Source organism: Lontra canadensis, unplaced genomic scaffold, assembly GCF_010015895.1.
Source record: "Lontra canadensis isolate GAN:19392208 unplaced genomic scaffold, GSC_riverotter_1.0 scaffold2, whole genome shotgun sequence".
Classification (NCBI taxonomy): domain Eukaryota; kingdom Metazoa; phylum Chordata; class Mammalia; order Carnivora; family Mustelidae; genus Lontra; species Lontra canadensis.
The window spans coordinates 52,117,274-52,136,153 of record NW_022630996.1 but is presented as its reverse complement, the minus strand read 5'-3'; the positions used below and the strand labels follow the sequence as shown (position 1 = coordinate 52,136,153).

At 35.0% G+C, this 18,880-nt stretch overlaps 1 protein-coding gene across 5 annotated transcripts in view; it reads right to left on the bottom strand.

Annotated features, from left to right (window-relative positions):
* Positions 1 to 18,880, bottom strand: part of DGKB (diacylglycerol kinase beta) — a 681,931-nt gene that overhangs the window by 473,955 nt on the left and 189,096 nt on the right. For all 5 annotated transcript variants that reach the window (XM_032873966.1, XM_032873990.1, XM_032873985.1 and 2 more), the window contains 5 exons: positions 18,110 to 18,184; positions 14,601 to 14,720; positions 5,918 to 6,035; positions 3,695 to 3,783; positions 3,497 to 3,613 (listed from right to left, as the gene is read on the bottom strand). In XM_032873966.1, the coding sequence (XP_032729857.1) occupies positions 3,497 to 3,613; positions 3,695 to 3,783; positions 5,918 to 6,035; positions 14,601 to 14,720; positions 18,110 to 18,184 (519 nt within the window). The remainder of the gene's footprint in view (positions 1 to 3,496; positions 3,614 to 3,694; positions 3,784 to 5,917; positions 6,036 to 14,600; positions 14,721 to 18,109; positions 18,185 to 18,880) is intronic.

Genomic DNA, 18,880 nt, shown 5'->3' with positions numbered 1-18,880 from the left:
ATAGGTCTTCCTAAAGCTTAGCATTGTGATGCCAGAGCCCATCTCTTTCACAACTTCTGCTAGGTATTTTCTATATTAATAGTACTTTCTGGGAAACATGTGGACATAAAAAAGTAGATTCAGTCTGTTTAAAGGCAATCAGTAATAGTAGGAAAACACTGGGGTTGAGAACAGATCAACCTTATACTAAAATCATCATATAATGGTTCAAGAAGAAAGTATACATTACACCAAATATATAAATATTCTTAGGTAAATATATTTTGTTTAACTAGGTATGAAATCATTAAATTAATAAATATGTCCTTTAAAGTGCTTACAGTTAAAAATCCAAAAGTGAGGGGCGTCTGGATGGCTCAGTGGTTAAGCCTCTGCCTTCGGCTCAGGTCATGATCTCAGGGTCCTAGGATTGAGTCCCGCATTGGGCTCTCTGCTCAGGAGAGAGCCTGCTTCCTCCTCTCTCTCTCTCTCTCTCTGCCTGCCTCTCTGCCTACTTGTGATTTCTCTCTGTCAAATACATAAATAAAATCTTTAAAAAAAAAATCCCAAAAGTGCATAGAGAATGACCTTATTTTGGAGAGGGTTACATATTCCTCCGGATACATGAGAACTTTAAAAAAAAATTATGCAAGTCTTGTTTCATGAACCCAATACCCATAGGACCTCTAGAGATCATGGTTTGCAAAAAATAAGGCTGAGGCCCACCAGAAGGCTCTGGACTTTGCAGAGCTTAGTAAGTTGGCAGCCATTTTTTTTTTTTTAACTCTTCCTTAAACCCCTCAGTGCTCCCTTGTTTCCTAAACAGAACCAAAGGATTTAGAGACATTTATGGTTTATATTGTGCTCTGCTATAGTGACAGAATCATCTTCATTTACACATTGATTTAAGAATAAGATGTCAGGGGCACGTTTTCTGAATTGATTTGGGCATGAAATCCTGAGAGTTTTAAAAGTAGAGTTTATTCAGAGGTAACAACCTATTTCCTACAAAGGAGGAGGACAAATTTCTTTCCTTTTAAAAATATTTTATTTATTTGTTTATTTATTTATTTATTTAAGAAAGACTGGTGGTGGGGGGTTAGTAGAAGGAGAGGGAAAAGCAGACTTCATGCTTAGTGAGGAGCCCAATGTGGGGCTTGATCCCATGAGGCTGACATCAAGACCTAAACCAAAACCAAGAGTTGGATGCTTAACCAACTGAGCCACCCGGGTGCCCCAGGAAGGCCCAATTTCTTACAAGGCTGAGGCCAAGATTAAGACCAAATATAAATGTACAGCTGGGGTACCTGGGTGGCTCAGTGGGTTAAAGCCTCTGCCTTTGGCTCAGGTCATGATTCCAGGGTTCTGGGATCAAGCCCCACATAGGGCTCTCCACTCAGCAGGGAGCCTGCTTTCCCTTCTCTCTCTGCCTGCCTCTCTGCCTACTTGTGATCTCTGTCTGTCAAATAAATAAACAAAATCTTTAAAAAATATGTACAACTGGTAAGTAGTCGAGGTAGCAATCTAGATTTATGGAATCACAGATAAGAGGGACATTAAAACATACGAAAGAAAACTAGAAAAACAAAATGAAATATAAAACAAGAAAAGAATTTCAAGATTCCTTGAATGTCAGTAACAGACTACTAGCAGTGATAACTTCAAGGAGAGTCATTTCTATAGAATGGAAAGGGCAGAAGACATACCTCATGGATATTAAAAAAAAAAAAAAGAAAGAGATCAGTCAAATAAAGAAAATTCTAGAAACTCACAAGCCTTTGTATTGGAAGCTCACAAGCCTCATGCATATTTTTAGAGTATTCAAAACGTGTACACATTTAAAACACATTAATTTTTTAAGAAATAAAAAAAGAAAAGCAAAATAATAAACTTAAGATATTACATTTGAAATTTATGAAGAATGGGAAAAAAACTTGAGGTACAAGGGAGAAATAAATTCCGATACTCTCTAAATTCAGCTTATGTTAAAGTAAAGACAGAACTAAGGAAAGAAGCACTATATGGGGAAATTAGGGAAACAGGCTTCTACAATATTGAATCAAAAACTATGTATTCTTATAGATACTTAGCAAAAAACAAAACAAAAAACCTAATATCATATGTACAAATTTTCTAAAAAAATCAAATAGTTGTGGTCTTCTTAAAACTGAGGACTCAACATGTTTAAGTAATCCATATGTGTAATTTAAATCATTGTTAGATATTTTATTATAATAACCAGACACTTCAAAAAAATAAAACTCTTCCATAATTGAGGAAATTTCAAATGTAAATGTAATTTAACTGAGTAATAGCTGAAAATGATTGAAGAAAATGTGTTCATTTAAAAAAAGTATATAATCGTATTTTTGAAATGCAAGTCACAGTTCGTTCTCTCATTATCCTGTGTGTATGCATACGTGTGTTTAAGAAAAATTGTAAATGGTTTGTAGGGTGTGGGGTTGAAGGGCACTACAGAAAAATTTAAACTGAAACACTGCTCCCTACTGTTTTAATCCCACAAAAGCAAGAACAATTTTTCCTATTAACAAGAGGGCTTATACACTAGCTGGAAAAATAAAACAAAATTAACGTGTGTGTGTGTGTGTGTGTGTGTGTGTGTGTGTGTGTGTGAGAGAGGGGAAATAATCCCCTAAATATTTCTGTACTATATTATAAAAATGACATTCTAATTAATTTCCAGAAGTTAAACACAAAACTCTAGCAATTACCACCTATTTGAACCAGGCATTGATAATTATGCAAACCAGAAGAGTCCTAAAATTTCCCAGAAAAAAACCAATTTACCTCTTCTTTTTCAATCATCAATATCATTCCAATGACTAGAGTTTACATCTATAAACATTATATATGTAAAATTTTATACCTCAAATTATGATACAAGTGAAGGAGTAAGGCAACAACATGTTGTGAAGAAGGGCAAAATAAGTTCTTAAAAGGATCAAGAACTAAAATATGGACCCACTTGCATGTCTGCCTAGCCATGCGGTCAATGACAATTTGCTATGTTTTTCTTGGTTTTAGCATCTTCACTATGTAATTAAGCCTTTGGATCACATTATTCATCTGTCTACCCTTTGCAAGCCCATAGATTCTGTTATTAAAATAAATTTACAGCATGTGAGATAGAAATTTCTTCTAAAACAGCATTAGGGATGGAGGAAGAGCTAAATTCTACTCAGACTGTGTCCCACACGCGTCACCCACCCATGAGACGTGACAACTCATCACCTTCCTGGTACCTCCCAGAGCTCCGTGGAGCATTGGTGGAATCTGCATAATGATATCGTCTTTAAGGTTGTGAGTAGCTCTAAAATTCTGGATTCTATGAGGACAAATCTGACTTCTACCTTTATCCCGGTGGGAGATAGATGAATTTATGCCCACTTAGTCTAAAATTCAGGATGATCACCCGGGATAAAACTCTTGGAGGGGATGGGATACGCAGTCTCCCCTGTGAGTGAATGCTAGAGATTTGTTTTCCAGTGTTACTCACTGTGATCTGACACCAAACACAATGCAGTCCTGTCAGGCCCTGGTAACATTTGACCGTTTTGTGGCACTTATCACACTTGGTTGGGCAGTTACCTTCCACCCAGTAATGATGCATGACCTAGAACAGAATAAGAGCGCCGTGATAAGAAGAGCCATCCATACACACCACCCCAAGAGGTGAGCAGAGCTGCACGCTTACATCAGTGTTCTTCTTGGACTTCACGTAAGTCTTGATGCAAGAAGGAGGCGCTCTAGCCACACAGCGTTCATGGACTGTGTACTTGCAAACTGAAAAGAAACATGTACACGCATTCAGAGCTAATCCTGGTCCTGATTGCAATTTTATAGGGAAAGAATGACATTAACAGAACCTCATTTCATATCCACTCTCCCTAATCAATCCAATCAGCGACATCAAGAAAAAGTCTAAGTTGACTGTTTTTACCATGGAATACAAAAGGCCAATTAGTACAGGAAATATTATGCATGTGAAAAACCAAGACTCCTCTATCATGGCATAGCAGGAAATGCTTAATTAAATCAGGCCTCACTCAAATTTTTCACAATAATTCCCAGATGACAGAAATATTAAAGACAAATTGATGACTGCCAAATGGCTTGGTGTCATTTGCTAGAAGGAAGAGATCTATATTTTACAAAGTATAGGCATGAGAGCAGCTGGAGGGCATGGAAATAAAAGCCCACGAGTTTATGCTATTTTCTCTATTGATTTATCTAAACCTTAAATGGCTGATTAGTCCATTTCCAGAGAGTAGATTTCATCATACATGCCAGGCCTTCAGTATAAGTTTATCACTCATTTGCCATCATGGTACTGTTCCTCCAAAAGGAACAACATTTTCTAAAAATATATAAATATACAACAAGAACTAAAGAAAAAATGACAATATATTCCTCTCAATAAAACAAAAACAAACCCTTATATAGAATTAGAATGAAAAATACTAAATCCACATAATATTTGCATAGTAAAACTGTTCCAAAATATCCACATTTATGATTTCCTTTGGCGACACTGAGAAAGAAGCCAGACTTTTTCTTCTTTTCCATATTGGTGATAATGTTGAGGATTGTATTTGCCACAATGGTTAGTTATAATTTGTGAACAAAATTCTCACTCACTATATGACATCACTCACATTATTTGTGTTATCATTCTGTTTCATATGCTCCTGTAAGTAGAATCTACCATGAAAAATCCTTTATCTTAAAAATAACAAAATTTTAAAAACATATCACTTCCTTTGTACATAAAGAACGTTCTAGCATAACTAGCCTTTCAAATGTGGCCACCAGAAACTGCCCTCTGAAGTGATATGCTGCAATTTCATGTAACTTTATTAATATCACTTAAATGTGTTCATTAATATCACTAAAACATGGTTTTAATGTCAAAGAATACATCTCAGAGGAAGTCAGTTCTCAAATATACTACCAAAGAAGCTGCTACCTAAAAATAGTATTAGAAAACCATATATTGTATGGAGGCCAAGTAAGAAATTAGATTTAAAATAAATGCACAAAAATGGGCTGTGAAACTTGATGGTTTCAGTAACTCCATACATAGCAGAAAAGGAAATGGATGTACAAATTGCTGGACCAAGAGAATGTCATACTTTAGTGAGGAGGACACATTGTCCCCTGTTTTAACATGGGCATTAGAGAACGTAATATTTCTCGGGTATAAATATTAATTAAAAATACTTAGGAGGCTTTTATAAATTAATTGTTACATATTCCACCAGAAAATTCTAGTGGGCAGTACTCACTCAACAGAATACAATGAAAAATGCAAAGATAAATGTACTGAAGTGGAAATAATGGCCACAACTCATGAGATGGCAATCTTTGGGTTCCAATTTCCACTAACCAGATAGGAAGGTTTTCCTCAAGACAGCATTAAAAATCAAGTGCCTGAGGTGTAAGATTGGTTTGTATACTTCATTTGAGTGCAAATTCATAATCAATTAATTCAACTGTTTCTTTAATAACCTAAAAGAACTGGCTCATTATAGGAAGACAATGTGAATAAAGCGGCTAACTTGAAAATTAAAGGACAAATATGAGTAAGATACAAATATAAGAAACCAGTGGGCATTCTCAAAATTATCCCAGAAAAAAATGGGAATCATATGTAAGTCAAACTACAATGGAAAGAAAATGGCTGATGAATTGGAAAATGTCCTTAGCTCTTTTCCAAAGGGAGAGTTTCCTAAAACTGAAGAAAGTTAAAGCTAGAGTGACCTAAACATTTAGGAACGTGCTGCAGGGTAACATAAACCCAAGGTACAGGAAGGGTCAGAATGATTTCTTAGGTCTCCATCTACAAATAGGATTATTCCATGAAATCAAACTTTCATCGTTGGAGGTGATGACATCCAGGCAAAGCAAAGGTACTCACAGGAACAGCAGAGGCCCTGCTTCCCCACACCAATCAGCATGTTCAGGCAAAGATTGCAGTAGGCAGGTTTATTAAAGTGCTTGAGTCGCCACACATGCTGTCCATCATCCTTCACGTTCTGCACAGGACGTAAGAGAAACAGATTTCACTTAATGAAATAAACAGTGGAATATGCAAGTGCCAATAAAACTCAGAGCTGGACTGAGGCATTTGAAGACAATCTGTTATTTCATCCCTGCCTCTCTCCAAGATCGCCAAAGAGTCTAGAAAAACACATGTGCTCTGGTGGAATGAGATCCTGCTAACAAATCTCGGATACTATAGCAACGCACACATTCTTGTCTAATGTCAACAGTCCAACAGCATGTCCCAAACCATCATAATGACCTGCCAAACTGAGCACTCCCGAAGAACAAGGACATATCTGCCTCGCCTCTGAATATTTTATCCCTAACACAATTCCAGAAACAAATAAATGGATAAAGAAAGAGAAAACATTCTTCAGTGGAAGAGTGTGACACATAAAAACTCAGAAAGAATGTTAACCCTTGCTTAATAGTAGGAATGTGCAAATTTCATGATGGTGGGGTCTTAGGAGGCAGAGGGATGGGACTGAATGGGAGGGGAAAGATCAATACTTCAAGGTAAGTTATTGGTAATATTTTAAGACTTCAATTGGGGATTACTTACAGCTTATAATTTATATTATATATTTTTGTATGTCACAAATGGCAAATTTCAAAAGGTAAATTTTTTTAAGGACCTAATCATATTACCATGTTGGTTCTTCCTCTTTTGTAAAATATGAATGATTTTAGTCTCATAGAAAGGTGCTAAAATATTAAAACTATATTACTGTATTTATAACAATTACTGTAGTTATTTGCTGCATTAAAACCTTAGGTTTAAATTAATTCACATTTTAGTATGACGACTATAATTATGATTTACCTTTCTAAGTAAAACTATATAATTCATAATCTACTTCTCTAATAGGTATTTAATTATATCTGTATTGTTCAGATTGAAGTAAAATGAAATAATATGATGCTCATGAGTCTCTTGAATTCCTTACAAGAAAATCAAGATATTAAGTGAAGTTATTGTATATCATTACTTTTGTTAGTATCATTTTCTGCATTCACATGTAGTCCTTGTACACCATTCACCCACTTATATCAAACTCAGATTCATTTTAGACATCACTCATTCTATAGAAACCATTACAGGACATGATTTTTCACATTAGCCCAGTTGTCTGTTTTTCAGAATACATTCACCTAATAAAACTTTTTGATCACCTACTATGTGCTGGGACACTAACACAATTTTTGTAGTAGTGGCACAGCACACACATGTCTAGATCATTTAATTTCTCTTGATGCTAACATATTAATAATAATGCATCCTGGCCACTTTTTCTTATTTCTAGTCAAGAGATAAACCTCCAAATTTGAAATCCTTGATTAAATCCATAGTAACTAATTCTCACATTAGAACCAGAAATGTCAAATTTGCATCATAATATGAAACATTAATGAAAACGCTTCCTGGGAGTTAATTCTCCATGGGTGTCTTGAATTTCTGCACATTTTATAAGCAGAAGAACTGTCCTTTTTTCCAGACTATCTTTTCAAAGATATCTGAAAAACAAATAGCCTTGAATAGAGATATATCTCCCTCCAGGGGAGAGGGCAGGTTTACTTACTTTCCAGTATAATAAAAACAATCTCTCCCTTCTAGGAAAAGGTTAAGCAGGTTTGTTTACTGCACATTATAAAAGATTTAGTTTCCCCAGGCCAAGGGTTCCAAGGTCTGATGCTGTGCACAGTGATTCCTTGTGACTTCCATATGACTTCCATATGCCATCACTGTGAGACTCTATAGGCCCAGAGAAATACCTCAGACATGTAGCTCCTATTGCTTGCTTTGCTGTAAATAAAGAAGTCCTTTGTTTCTGACCCAGGGGTCTCATGTCCTCTGCCAGTATTCATGAAATGTTAGCAAGCTAACTTGTTAACTTACAAGTAGGCTAACTCTCAGACTCTTCACAGTTCTTGACAATGCTCAGATTCTTTTTTTTTTTTTTTTTGGACAAAGGCCTAACAACTCTCAACAAAAGCAGTTATGTAGAAACACTGGTGTTTCAATTTCCTTCCACAACTTAAGAAATAGGCTTCATAGTAATTTCTGAATCCATTGCTGATTTATTTGAATCATAGGATTTCTAATATCTTTATTATATGAATGGAATGTTTTATATATTCCTTTAGCATTACTGTATTTTTCCAACTGTCAATATTTTAAAAGTTCTATTCCCTCAAAAAGAATAAAACATCCTGAGTGAAAAGCTTAAGTGATGGGGCTGTTAATTTAATATATAAAGATAGGTAGATAAAAAGATAGATAGATAGGTAAAATATAGAGATATAGATAGATAAAGTTAGCTTAAACTAAGATTCTGAAGTGAAAAGAGGAAAGGGAAAAAACCCTAATTTTCATATGTATTACTGTTCTCATAATCCTTGTCATTTTATTTTTAAATGAGTGTCCATTACATGTGAATAAGCCTCATCCTTTTGAAGAGCACATATGGACGAAGTTAGCTGGCATTTTCCTTATCAAAAAAATAAACAAGTCTGAACGTGGGTGTTCTGTCAATCAGAACGCTTAGCCATGTTACAGGCTGCAACTGATGTACAAATCCATTACCCAGACATAAAAGACTTTACCAAAAAACAAATTAAATAGCTTTATAGCTCTTAACCGGATACATCGCCAAAATACGCAAAGGATAAAATATGTATGTGACTTCAAGAGAAGAAATTGAAACCAGGAGCCAACTACTTCTCAGCAGTGCAAATTATACTCCAGCGCTCTGTATTTTCATGTCTTGTCTCGTTTGTCTTATTTAGATGGTAAACTTCGTGGGGGACTGGGAGGATCTGTCCCTTACTCCGTTCTATCAGCCTGTAAAGCATATTCCTATTAGTACTTCTATTGCAAATAAATATTTATTGTCCTAGAAAGGAATTCATTTTTTTAAACAAGAAATGATGAAGAAATCCAGAGGGTTCGATTCCTGGACCATTATGAAAATGTGGATCAGACATTTCCCATTTCTTCTTATTTTCCTCTCTAATAAAATGAAAGCACCCACTTTCCTCTCCCAGGCCGTGGGAGGGTTTCATTATACAATACCTGTGAAGTCAGTTTAGCTCCTCAGAAGACTGGTGTTATATAAACAGCAAATATTATTACCATCATTGGATTGAGTTGTGTAACATCTCAATGTTGCAGCCCAAAGACTTGAGAAGGATATTTGTAGGTTCACCATACTTTGTTTCATAAAAATTTTGTTCCCACTTTTTCATTACCAGACATCGTTAAGAGAAATTTATTCCTGATATTTGTAGAACACTATGTTTTAAAATTGAAGAAGTTCAGTTCTGTGAACTGATGAGGAGAGAGGAATACTTAATGAAATGTAGGCAAGTTCACAGATGAGCTCCACATTCTTCCCCCCCCTTCCTCCCCTCACCTATAGTCAAAAGGAGGTTTCAAAGGCAAGAATGCCCTTTGGAACTTTTGGAAACCTACTTCATTATTTTAGTGTTTTCTAAAGTTTTAGTTTTTTCCCTAAATGCATCCAAGATCACACACCCTCTTCAAGTGAATTAGGGCTATTATAAATAATATCATTTTTTTTTTTTCAAAAGACCTCAAGGAGAAATTTTACTAATGTCATAACCAAAATGCTCCTAACCCCCATACTTGGTCACATCCCTGTTTCAAATGACTTCACTTACAACACATTTAAGAGCTAACATTGCAAATCAATTCCAACTCATTAAATAATAAGGACCATTAAAATTACCTTATTTTTCTGCTCAACGTCTCCAAAAAATTGTAACAATATGAAAGAAAATGCTCTTTTAGACAAAAAGATGAGCTATATCAGGTCTGGGCCAAGAGAATGCAAAGAGATATTTTAAAGTTCTGAGCAGCATGCAATCAACTGCTTATCTCCAGACCCCAGTTTCTGAAGTCAGGCTCAGGACCTACCATACTTGGGTTCAAATGCAAACTCACCAGGCCATCACATTGCATAGTCATTTTCCTTGAATGACCCAATCTGGAATGTCAAGAATTATTGCATCTATCCAGCTTTGTAATTCCTTTCTAGATTGAGCAATGTATAAACAGCTAAACAACATCTCAACCAAATTAAATTTTAAAAAATAGAGTGTGAAGCATTACTTTTCCAGATATAGCCTAGTCTATTAAGAATGCATCATCTTCAGCTCTCCATTATATTCAGAAATTTCATTAGGAAATAGATTCCATCAGAAATCGGGAGGCACACCAAACAGTTACTTTTACTTTGCTGAAACAGTTGAAAAAAAAAAAAATGTCCTAAAACATTTTGATCAACAGCAAAGTTTAAATTACATATAGAGTTTAAAGTCCAGGATTCTGAGGACACATACAGAGAAATCAAAACACATATCCACCAAAAACCATACGTGCAAGATGTGGGGACTACAATCCAAGACTAAGAAGGTAAAGTATTCTTATATTAAGCCAGGTTCCTACTTAAATGTCTATTTCTGTTTTTATGATAATAGGAAGTCAAGAATTTTCCTTGAAAAATCTAATAATGTTCTAAGATTACAGATACTAGGAATTGGAGCATTATTAATTATCTTGTTCACCTAAGAAAAGGAATGTCCGAACTCAAAGTATATTGGAAAAGGAAAAGGATATTCTTGCCTATCTTCTTTTTAATGTGTCCAGAGAGGATGACTGGCTAGCACAAAATGACCTCATTAGTTAATAACAGAGCCAAGGTAAAGATCAATTTGATGAAATTCACTACTAACATACTATCTCTTCACTAGTCCATGCATCTTGCTGAGGTTGTCTTAAGTGAGTTAAATAAAGGGTAGTAGATTCCTTTCTCCTAAATAACTAAAAATAAATCAAAACTCTTTCTCTTTGTAATATGACAGATTAGTGACTGGCTAAATCAAGGATCCGAAAACTATGGCCATTGGGTCAAATGTGGCTGGCAACCTATTTCTGTCAATAAAGTTTTATTGGTCTCCTTCCTTTACCAAGTGACTGTGATTGCTTTTGTACCAGTTGTAACAGAGGTACTGAACATTTACAACAGAGACCTTATGGTCCACAAAGCCTAAATTATTTACTCTCTCTGTTCCTTTACAGACAAAGTTTGCTAATCACTAGAGCAGAGCTTTATTGCTAGATGCAATTATTTTCAAAAAAATATTTTCATTCAAAATTGAATTCAAAAAAATTCTTCAGTGAGATGAACTCCAAAGGAAGAATGAGTAAGTCTCCTGTATAAATGACTATGCCTCAGGTGTAATTAAAATCACAAGTGCCACCCAAACTATCAGTTTTCCTCCAGACCTAAGAGATTGTACCATTTCATGTTGGGTATGCTAAGTTTGATGGACTTCTTCTTCTTCTTCTTTTTTTTTTTTTTAAGATTTTATTTATTTATTTGAGAGAGAGAGAGAGAGAGAGAGAGAAAGAGAACATGGGGGTAGAGGGGGTCAGAAGGAGAACCAGACTCCCCACTGAGCAGGGAGTCTGCTGAGGGTTTGATCCTAGGATTCCAGGATCATGACCTGAGTCAAAGGCAAACACTTAACCAACTGAGCCACCCAGGTGCCCAAGTTTAATGGACTTCTTAGAAGAGAAAGGAAATGACTCTTACTTTCTTGCATTTGATAGAGAATCAGATTCTGATAAACTACATTTCCATTTTTCATTTTGGTTCTCAAATAGATAATATTCAAAATAGAGTAGGTTTTTAAATTCTGTTGATAGAGAAAAATAAACTACAATGAAATCACAACTGTTCTGCTTTGCACTAGAAGTAAGGATTGCTCTCCCAGGACAACGCTCTTATCTGCGTAATTTGGCTAGTACACCACAGTCACTTTCAAATGCACCATGGTATTTAACATGCACTCTTAATCAGAATCTACTCCCTGAGCTCATAATTGACAGAAGACAAGAATATATAGGACAACATAACAAGACAGGCTGCACAATAAATGGCTGGATTCAACCTAAAGCTTCTGGATTTCCAATTTGATTAGCAAAAGTGGGGTGGGGTGGGCTGTGGGGGTAGGCAGGGGGAAATGGCATCATGAATCACATTCTCTACAGGTAATAACATAACACATTAACTGCCTACAGAAAAGGAAATAAATCTCAATTACTAAAAAAAGGCCCTCATCACTCAGTTGTCATTGTGTCATTCCTGCTTTGTAAAACACTTTCCATGCCTTGGAATTAAAAAGCTGTTTCTAACAAATAAATGCTCTGTTTCGTGATCATAATTACATGGCTTATACATTTTATTAAAAGACAATTCAAAAGATTATTGGCTTATTCTTTTTTTAAAAAAGCAAAGGAAAAGGGATTTAACTCTCTTGAATTGTTCTGTACAGGGGGAAAAAAATCCCTGCTTCTACTTTAGTTGATCTGTAAATGTTAAACGATGTTGCCCTGCCATCTAGTGGCCTTGACCGGAAACACAATTTTGAAATGTAGTACTGGTTACTGCTTTGAAACCCTGTATTGATCTCTCCTATTACGCTCCAAAAACATCTCCTATGACTAAAAACACAAACCATAAATGTAAGAATATGATTGTAAATTAAATTACCTGACAGAAATTAATGAGAAGGAATTCTAATTCAATTGAAATAAAGTTACTGCTACACCAGAAACTGATGAGGTACTGTTTGTTTGAAAGCATCTGCATTAAATCCATATTAAATCTGTGGACTCCATTTACCCATGCCATTTTCATAACTTTACAAATACCTATATTTATTAATTGAATTATAAGCAATTTCTAAATAGTAGTTTCCAAAGATGAACATCATTACAAAATCTTTCTGTACTATTTTAAATATAGATGACTAAGACTGTTAAATCTGCATTTTGCTGTCCAACACCCCAACTACCAAATGGTTTAGTTACTCATTCCTGAACATTCTTTCACACTAAAATTTCCATAAATATTTAGAATAAGCATATATAAGCACAATTTTAGCTTTAAAAATACAAAATTCTCTTCAGGAGAACTGTTATTATCAGGACTTCCTTGACTAGCATTTGATTTTTTCTGTGTAAACACTGAACCTTAAAATGTTAACATTTTATAAAATTAGTCTTTTGTTTTCTCCTGACAGACTTATATACACTTTGTCAGAAGGTGTATTAAACACTCAAACAAATATTTATAATATAGAGATATACAACAGGTTATTACAAAAAGATATCAGGTTATGTATAGTATGACAACATCAGATACAAGAAACCGCTGCTGCATTTGTTTTCAAAATGTAGAAATATGTATGTATAGACAATAAGATCTATATTATCTTTGTTTTATTATCTACTTTAAGGATAACATCCTGTATATCCTCTATTAGTAATTTTCTTTGCCTTCCTCTGGCCATGTCTAAAATCCTATGGGCCTCATGAAGGATAAGATTCACCTGAATGGAAAGGAATTTGAAGAATCAGGGGAAAAAGAAACAAATACTACTTCCCTGAAGCCCACTTACATATTCTCAAACCCATATGTAAATATGTACAAATATATTTGTATATATTCTCACATGTTTTATAAACACAGACTGTAAGATTTCTTGAAGGCTTTTAAAAATCTGCTCTCTTTAGTAACTGTGGTATAGTCTTGAATCTGCAAGATTGTTATCTCTGGTAACAAGAAGTACGCAAAGTTTTGGAGTCAGCAGCCAAGTGGTGGACATTATGTTTTTGCAGCTCAAAATTCTAAATATTGTATGCGTGCTTTCCATCAGTAATGCTCTTTGAATCTTAGTATACATTTTACTATACGCATGTTATGGTTAATTCTTGTTTATTAATGCTAAATACAAAATTTCCATAGTGATGCATTGAGTTCAAAATTAATGATTACTGAAAACGACATCAAGGTTGGGTAGCAAGGTTTGGTTTCAAAGTCACTGTGATATCCCTTAGATTGATTTCTTTTCCCCCAAAGCCCTCTTTAAGTAACACTGGAGGCACTGATACAAGAAAACTTTTGATAAGCCTAGAATGAAAGGCTGGCTGATCAACTACCTCAATATATAATTGGCTTCTCCAATATTATATAATATATATATATATGTGTGTGTGTGTGTGTGTGTGTGTGTGTGTGTGTGTGTGTGTGTATTCTCAACTACCTCAATATATAATTGGCTTCTCCAAGTATTGGTTATCAATAAAACAGATTTTCTTCATGGGGAGGGTGATTATGGAATGAGACGGAGCAGCACAAGAACCAGAGAATGCGATAACACTAGGGAGTTTCTTGCAGTAAATAAAATGATGAGAAGGTCAATAATTTTTTAAACTAGATTGTACTTTAAATAGAGAAAAAAGAGAGAAATTATATTAAATAATACGGTAATACCTAAAATGAATCAATATGTTTGTGGCAAGTATTACTAGAGGACTTATTGCCCTGTGGCATACTTATTAAAAGGACCAGGCACTCACTACACGCTTAATGACAGAAAATGGCCAGATCAATTTATCATCAAAATGTGTAATAGAGAACCCCACTGACTTACCACCAGGCCACCCTCTTTGTGTAAATGCTTACATTTTCCAAGCCCAGAAGAACGAGAAGTGGAATTGTTGTCATTCCTCCTTGGATCCATTCCTCCAGAGAGACTGTCCCATCATGATCATAGTCAATTTCTTCCATCATTTCATGGAGGATCTGGAATAGAGGAGATGAGGGAAAACTCGCTATGAATCAATAAAATAAATTTCATAACAGAGAACAAAGCATTGCATTGAATTGGTTATGATAAACTGACTAGTAGCTAAGTACAGAGTAGAGATAAATATCTAGATAAGTTGGTACAATGTCAATCCAATAACTGAGAATACAGTAGCATTGTTAAGATTTTCTAGAACCTGACTTCTTATATTACTCAACTTTTAGAAATAATTGGTTAACTTTTTAGTACTTTGTCCATGAATGGTACAGCTAAAACAAGAAAGTATCTTTAATTTAAGGGTAAAAGTGGTCTTTAATTGCTTTCTCTAGATTTTTTAAATTCATATGTATGCCAGATAATGTCTGAACAAATTAACTTCATGGCAGAGAGCTGAAATGATTCTTCACTAAGTGGTAAGGGGTGCGGAAATTAAGTTGCTTTTAATTGCCTATCAGAACCTAATAAAGCTAAGAAGTTAAACCATCAAGTCTTTTTATCAGATTTCTTTTCTAAAGATGACTTATACAGAATATCCCAAAATGTTCTGCATTGTGTTTGTTGTAATTACACTTATGTCTCAGTTTTATAGTGGTAATATCAGTATTTAATCCAAACGATTGCTGAGAGGGTTAAGTGTGTTAATATGCTATAAATATCTTCAAAGAGCATCTAGTAGGTATAGTAAGTGTCACATAGGTGTTGTTAATGTTTTATTAACTATATATTACATAGTTACAACAACTATATATTATGGTTACAATGCAATAACTACCCTTGGTTGCTGGGAAGGTACAATACTACCCATCCAACAGCACCAAAATGGGAAACATGTTAGAACTCCAATAAAGAAAGTAACTCACCACCTTTATCTAATACAGAAATTTTCACCAATTCACAAAAAAAGAAAAGAAAAGAAAAGAAATACAGAGAGCATTGGAACTGAAATTTGAAGGGTGCAATAAATGGGATGCTTGATATGTTGACAGAAGTGCTGTTTGCCTAAAAACTCCTGAACTTCATGGATGGATGTTTTTCCCATGAAAGACAACCTGATTTGAAAATCAGGTTATTTTCCTTCATACAAATTTAAATATAGATTGAAAAAGAAGAGACTTTTTGGAACAAAATGATACTGAAATAATTACTTTATTATTCTCAAAATGAAAAGCAGGGGAAATTATTTAAAACTTGGCAAAATGCTGTAAGATCTTTTTAAAATGTCCCACCCCTTGAAGGCACTTTGATGAACTTGGTGAAATGAATAAAACTAGAACACAGAGCATTGTTTCAGATGTCTGATGCTTTCGTTTTGTACCTAATAAATCTCATGTGAGAGCCTGGGTTCGTTTTTTCAAAACCTCGTCCAAGGATGTCTCAGTCTTCCCTATTAACTGTCGTGGACCTCAAACGTTAGATTATCTTCATTCATATATGCAAATGTATCAGGGCTCTGACCACATGTACAAATGTACGCACTGGTTTAAAATGGGCAGAGTTGGGGCGCCTGGGTGGTTCAGTCCGTTCGGTGTTGGCCTTCGGCTCAGGTTGTGGTCTCAGGGTCCTGGGATCGAGTCCCACGTCAGGCTCCCTGCTGAGCAAGGAGCCTGTTTCTCCCTCTGCCCATCGCTCCCCCTACTTGTGTTCCTTCTCTGACCAATCAATAAATAAAATCTTTTAATGAAGTAAAATAAAATGGGCAGAGTTGTTGAATCATTAGGCAGGATGAGGCAGTCCCTATGACAGCAAACATACTGCCCAATATAAGTCTTTTCATCTTCACTTTCTACTATTTATACTACTCATAGAAGTGGCAGATTTATCAATGTGTGCCACAAATGACAAATAATGCTATATAGTTTATTATTGTATTTCCCAGTAGGTCTTTGTCATAATTAGACTGCCTAGCCACCAACTGTTCCCTTTTTCAAATCATCCAGATCCCCCTTTTCCTCAAGTGCTTGGTTCCCTCAATATTTTTTTCTGGGGAAGCAGTGGTGCCCCCTTCTGTTTCAAAAATTGATAGAAAAACATCTTCCTTCTATCACCCTAGTGAGGACAGGAGGCTTGGCTGAAAGACATACAATATTCATGGGTATTGAGGTGAGTACAATGGAGAAAGCTGATGTAGATGAACATAACCAAAAAGGGCAACAGAACTTAAAAAAAGAAGTCCCTTGATTTCAGTGAAAATAGTATTAAGATGACTCAAGCAGTATTCTTAGAATTACATATAAGTTACCACTATTACTTAGTATTCCATATACAAACTGCAACTTTGGGAATATCTGTTACGCCTTATGTGCACAGCATGGTGTATTTCCATATCCTCCCAAAAAGAAAAACCAGTTGAGTTAAAACTTGGAGAACCCCAATCCCAGTAAGAAGGGTGCCCCTCCTTTGGATATGACACCGCATATAACTTTGTTTCATTTTACTGGCACTGCTTTCCAAAGCAAAGGAAATGCTACCACAGCTCTCTTATCACGCTACTATCATGCTGTTATAAGACTTTTTAAAATTCTTATAAAATGTAAGTCATTCAAATAGAATTGATTTGTATATGGTTAATTCATTTACAATTTGATAAACCTAGTTGGTTTCAAGAATAAACTAATCAATAAGGTACTTATCAGCTCTCCCCAAAATATTACTTGTAGCGAAAGTCAAAGTTTCTAATCAAGTATGTTTTAATATACATTGGAATAATGTTGTACTTTTGGTATAAATCTGTTAAAAATAAGAAGTTGTTATATTCTTAAAAGCCTCTTAGATATCATTTCTTTGAACAAATTATCACAGTTTTCTAGCTCTATCTTTAACTGGCTGAAGATCTGTGAGAAGTAACTTGAACATGCTGGGGTCCCAATTCCCCTATCTGTAAAATGAGTAAAATCATAGTATCTATCTCAGAGAGCTACAAGCACTGAGTAACACATATACAGGAAATAACAACAGTGCCCTCCACACAGTCAACTGTCACCAGCTTCTTAAGTGACTTCATCTTCTTTTAGAATGAAGATTTAGCTATTTCCATAAAAGGAAAATATAGACATCATGAATAACATACATTAACTCTGACGATTTTATGGCATGGCATAACCTTGGCAGTATCCACCGGCAGCTTCTGCTTACCTAAAGATATATGAGATCGCCATTCAAATTAATTTCCATGAAGAAGAAAAGCAAAAGTTACTGCTAAGAGCTTCAGAACACCACGTATACCTTTTCTTGTTCAGAATCCACTTTCGCTACTGAATAGAAATATTAATTTAGGGTTGTCAAAAGAAAACGCCAAATGGCAGTAGTATATTAGGGTTCCAAAAAAGAGAAAAGCGACATGGGCCTTCTAGAATGTAGCCAACAGGTAAATCATCCATATACCTACTGGATTGAGTTCAGTGACATCCCATTCAAGGTATTCTGCGACATGCATCATCTGACTGATGATATTTTCTAGCTCCTGGAGAGGAGAGAGAAAGAGAGAGAGAGAAGAGGGAGAAAAAGTGAATACAGGTTCTTTGTAAGTTTTTCAAACGTTGACTTATAAGAATTGTTTTGTTTAACATGTAATTCAAAAACCAAAAGTTACATGATTAATTTGTGTATTATATATAATTTGTACATATAAATTAATTTATATATAATATGTCCTTTAACAGTCTGATTATACATAAAAGAAGCACTTGAATATAAATTTGTTTTGTACTTTGTCTAGAAGTCTTCACCAGGAGAGGGCACAATTACACAAAAAAAGCTTTTCTTCCAGTAGAAGATTTTTTAAGGAAGAAAATCTGTCTTTGGAAAGGAACATCTGATCAAAATGGGAGCAGACATATTTTCACAAGATGTGATGTTTAAATCACCCAGTATCCAGGCCTTTGGGTTGGAAACTAGGTGTGGAAGGATTGGAGAAGTGTTTTAGGGCAACTGAAAGGTTTATTTTTATTCTGATACACTGAGAACGTATACTGACTGTTCTAGCCATTAATGGATATAATTTGCTCTGCTAGAGGTGTGTTCAGAGTCAAGGTTTGGAAGCTAAATACATGTAGAGTTTATTTTTTAAGGAAATAGAATTTTAGTTAGCATTTTCGTATTATTTTACTCAAGTGTCAACTCTTTGAAGAATGATTAATTAATACATACGCCCTGAATA